This window comes from Vulpes lagopus, chromosome X (genome assembly GCF_018345385.1).
Source record: "Vulpes lagopus strain Blue_001 chromosome X, ASM1834538v1, whole genome shotgun sequence".
Taxonomy (NCBI): Eukaryota; Metazoa; Chordata; class Mammalia; order Carnivora; family Canidae; genus Vulpes; species Vulpes lagopus.
Genome location: NC_054848.1, coordinates 32,027,498 through 32,030,565, shown reverse-complemented (window position 1 = coordinate 32,030,565; position 3,068 = coordinate 32,027,498). Strand labels below are relative to the sequence as shown.

The 3,068-nt window shown below is 48.0% G+C and overlaps 1 protein-coding gene across 1 annotated transcript; it reads left to right on the top strand.

Annotated features, from left to right (window-relative positions):
• The first annotated feature begins 255 nt into the window (after nt 1–255).
• LOC121483131 (ferritin heavy chain-like) lies at nt 256–958 on the top strand. Its single transcript, XM_041741420.1, has one exon. The coding sequence runs from the start codon at nt 256–258 to the stop codon at nt 805–807; it is 552 nt and encodes a 183-aa protein (XP_041597354.1). The 3' UTR covers nt 808–958.
• Nucleotides 959–3,068: the final 2,110 nt, after the last annotated feature.

Below are 3,068 nucleotides of genomic sequence, written 5' to 3'. Positions count from 1 at the left end.
TGAAGTTTGTGAGACACCTGGGTGTCTCAGTGGTTGAGCAGTTGGGTGTGGCCCCGCGCCCCGCCCCCCGCCGAGCACGCTCTGCCCCCTCACCTCGCCCCGCCCCTGCATTGTGACCACGCCCCTCACCTAACGGATTCCACCTCCCCCCTCCACAATAACGGACTTTAAGGGACTTCACTCCTGCCACGTGGCATCGCCCGAGCCTGTCTTCGCACCGTGGTCGCCGTCGCCCCGCTGCCCGGGCCGCCAGCCATGGCCACGGCGCCCATCTCCCAGGTCCGCCAGAACTACCACCCCGACTGCGAGGCCGCCATCAACAGCCAGATCAGCCTGGAGCTGTACGCCTCCTACGTCTACCAGTCCATGGCCTTCTACTTCGACCGCCACGACGTGGCCCTGAGGAACTTCGCCCGCTTCTTCCAGCGCCAGGCCCGCGAGGAGACCCAGCACGCCGAGATGCTGATGGAGCTGCAGAACCAGCGCGGGGGCCGCATCCGTCTGCGCGACATCAAGAAGCCCGACCGCGACGACTGGGAGAGCGGCCTGAGGGCCATGGAGTGCGCCCTGCACCTGGAGAAGAGCGTCAGCCAGAGCCTGCTCGACCTGCACCAGCTGGCCACCGACAGGAACGACGCCCAGCTCTGCGGCTTCCTGGACGCCCACTACCTCCGCGAGCAAATCCAGGCCATCGAAGAGCTGGGAGGCCACGTCACCAGCCTCTGCAGCATGGGGGCCCCGGAAGCCGGCCTGGCTGAGTACCTGTTCGACAGGCTCACCCTGCGCGACAGCCACAAAGAGAACTGACCTGGGACTGACCCCTCCCCCAGGCAGGGCCCAGGGGGACTTCCCCGGGGCACCCTGCCGAGCGTGCCTGTTGCAGTATTGCCTTGGCAGAACGTAGAACGTTCGGGTTGTTTTCTTCCAGTTCTGCCATAAATAAATAAATAAATAAATAAATAAATAAATAAATAAATAGAAAGTTGTTTGGTTTCAATAAAGTTATTTGGTTCAAAACTTAAAAAAAAAGGTCTCTGGTTGATTCCCGCGCAAACCCTTCACCTTTTAAGTTTTACAACAGGTATTCAGGAGTCTCTCCACCCACCCAACCCGATCCACCTTAGAATCTCTGAAGATGGAGGGAGAAGGTACTTCTTGGGACCCTGGAAAACACAAAATCAATCTTCCCCTTATAAATGATGTGGGAATATAGGGGTAGGGTGGAATGGGGGTGGGATGGAGTGCGTTGGAGCCATGGTGAATGTGAGAACCTGTGCATGGTAAAAATATAAAAACATGACCTGACAGTCACAATTGGGGTTGCCTCTGGATAAAGTGGGGGGATTGGGACTGGGCAGAGATTAAAATAAAGGATTTTTACATTTTACTTGATAATTTTTAGTTTACTAGTATACACAAATGTTAATGTTTGTTAACATCAAATGGGTAGCATGACAGAGACCCCAGAAGCCAGCTTGGCAGAGTATCTCTGACAAGCTACTCTGGGCAAAATTGACAATGTAACTGAGTCTTTGGCTCAACTTTCCCACAGACAGGGGAGTGAGTTTGTAAGTCACCATGCTGGACAAGCATATTGCCCTTACCAAACATCTAAATTTTTTTTTTCCCTTCAGTTGTACCCTTTCTTCCATCAAAGTAATGTGGTACCAGAAAACCAACATTGCCTTATAAGAAGGGCTGAAGAATACACGGTCAAGGGTGAAGCTCAAATTTGTGATATTGAATATGAAGTAGAATAAATCCCCTTTAATGTTCAGTCAATGAGTCTGGCTGCTTTGAAGAATGTAGGGGGTGGGGAAGAGTTGAAGGTGGGAGGCCAGGCAGGAGATATGATAGGTAGTCCAGTGAGAGATACTGGTGGCTGAATTGGAGGGGAGGCTGATAAATGGAGGATGACACACATTGTAGTTGGATTTGGATGAATCAAGATTTATTCATGGATCAGAGGTGAAGAATGAGAAATGAGGAAAATAATCCAGGTTCTGATGTTTGGACTTGAATATCTGGGTTGACAATAGTGCTTTTCATTAATTTGGGGGCTTTTGCCAGGGGCACATCTAGGGTAGAAGGGTGGGAAGGCATATCATGTAAAATCTAAGATGCCTATTAGATATCCAAATAGAACCGTCATTCAGGTAGCTGGAAAAAAATGAATCCAGGGGATCCCTGGGTGTCTCAGCAGTTTAGCGCCTGTCTTCAGCCCTGGGCATGATCCTGGAGTCCAGGGATCAAGTCCCATGTCCAGCTCCCTGCATGGAGCCTGCTTCTCCCTCTGCCTGTGTCTCTGCCTCTCTCTCTCTGTCTCTCTCTCTGTCTGTCTCTCATAAATAGATAGATGATAGATAGATAGAAAGAAAGAAAGAAAGAAAGAAAGAAAGAAAGAAAGAAAGAAAAAAATAATAAATCTGGAGCTCAGATGGGAAGTCAAGCTTGAAAATATACCCAAAGGAAGCACTGTGACTGGATAAAATCACTAGAAAGAATGTAGAGAGTGTATGGCACAACCAGCCTCAATCCCAGGGCAGTTAACATTTAGAGAAAGGATTGAGATATTTGAACACACAGACAGGGGCTGTCCCCACCTTGACCATTATCTTATTTCCAGACTGAATGGCCACTTAGATACACTCCCAGTATATCCCCAAATCAACCTGTTCCTGACCTCACTGTGGCCTCTGGATTGTTCCTTCAGGATGTGGTGAAGATTTACCTTTTTTTTTTCTTTTTAATTTTCATGGCTATGTGTAGAAAGAAATTATGTCCCAGTTAAAAAAAAAAAAGATTTCCAAAGTAAATGATAGACATGTATTTGTATAATTTTCTTTTATGTTCCCCTTTCAGAACTCTGCCTCTTTCTCAGTCCATTCTTATTTAACCAGATGAAATGGTTGCCCCTGTAATCCCTAGTGCTATCTATCTGAGAAAAATTCTCAAAATATTGTGTTTCCTCTCTGCCATTTGTGGCAAAAATAAAAGTAAAAAATTTACAGACTTTGTATCTTATAGACAAAGATGCATGAGTGACTTTTCAAAGCCACCAAATGGCT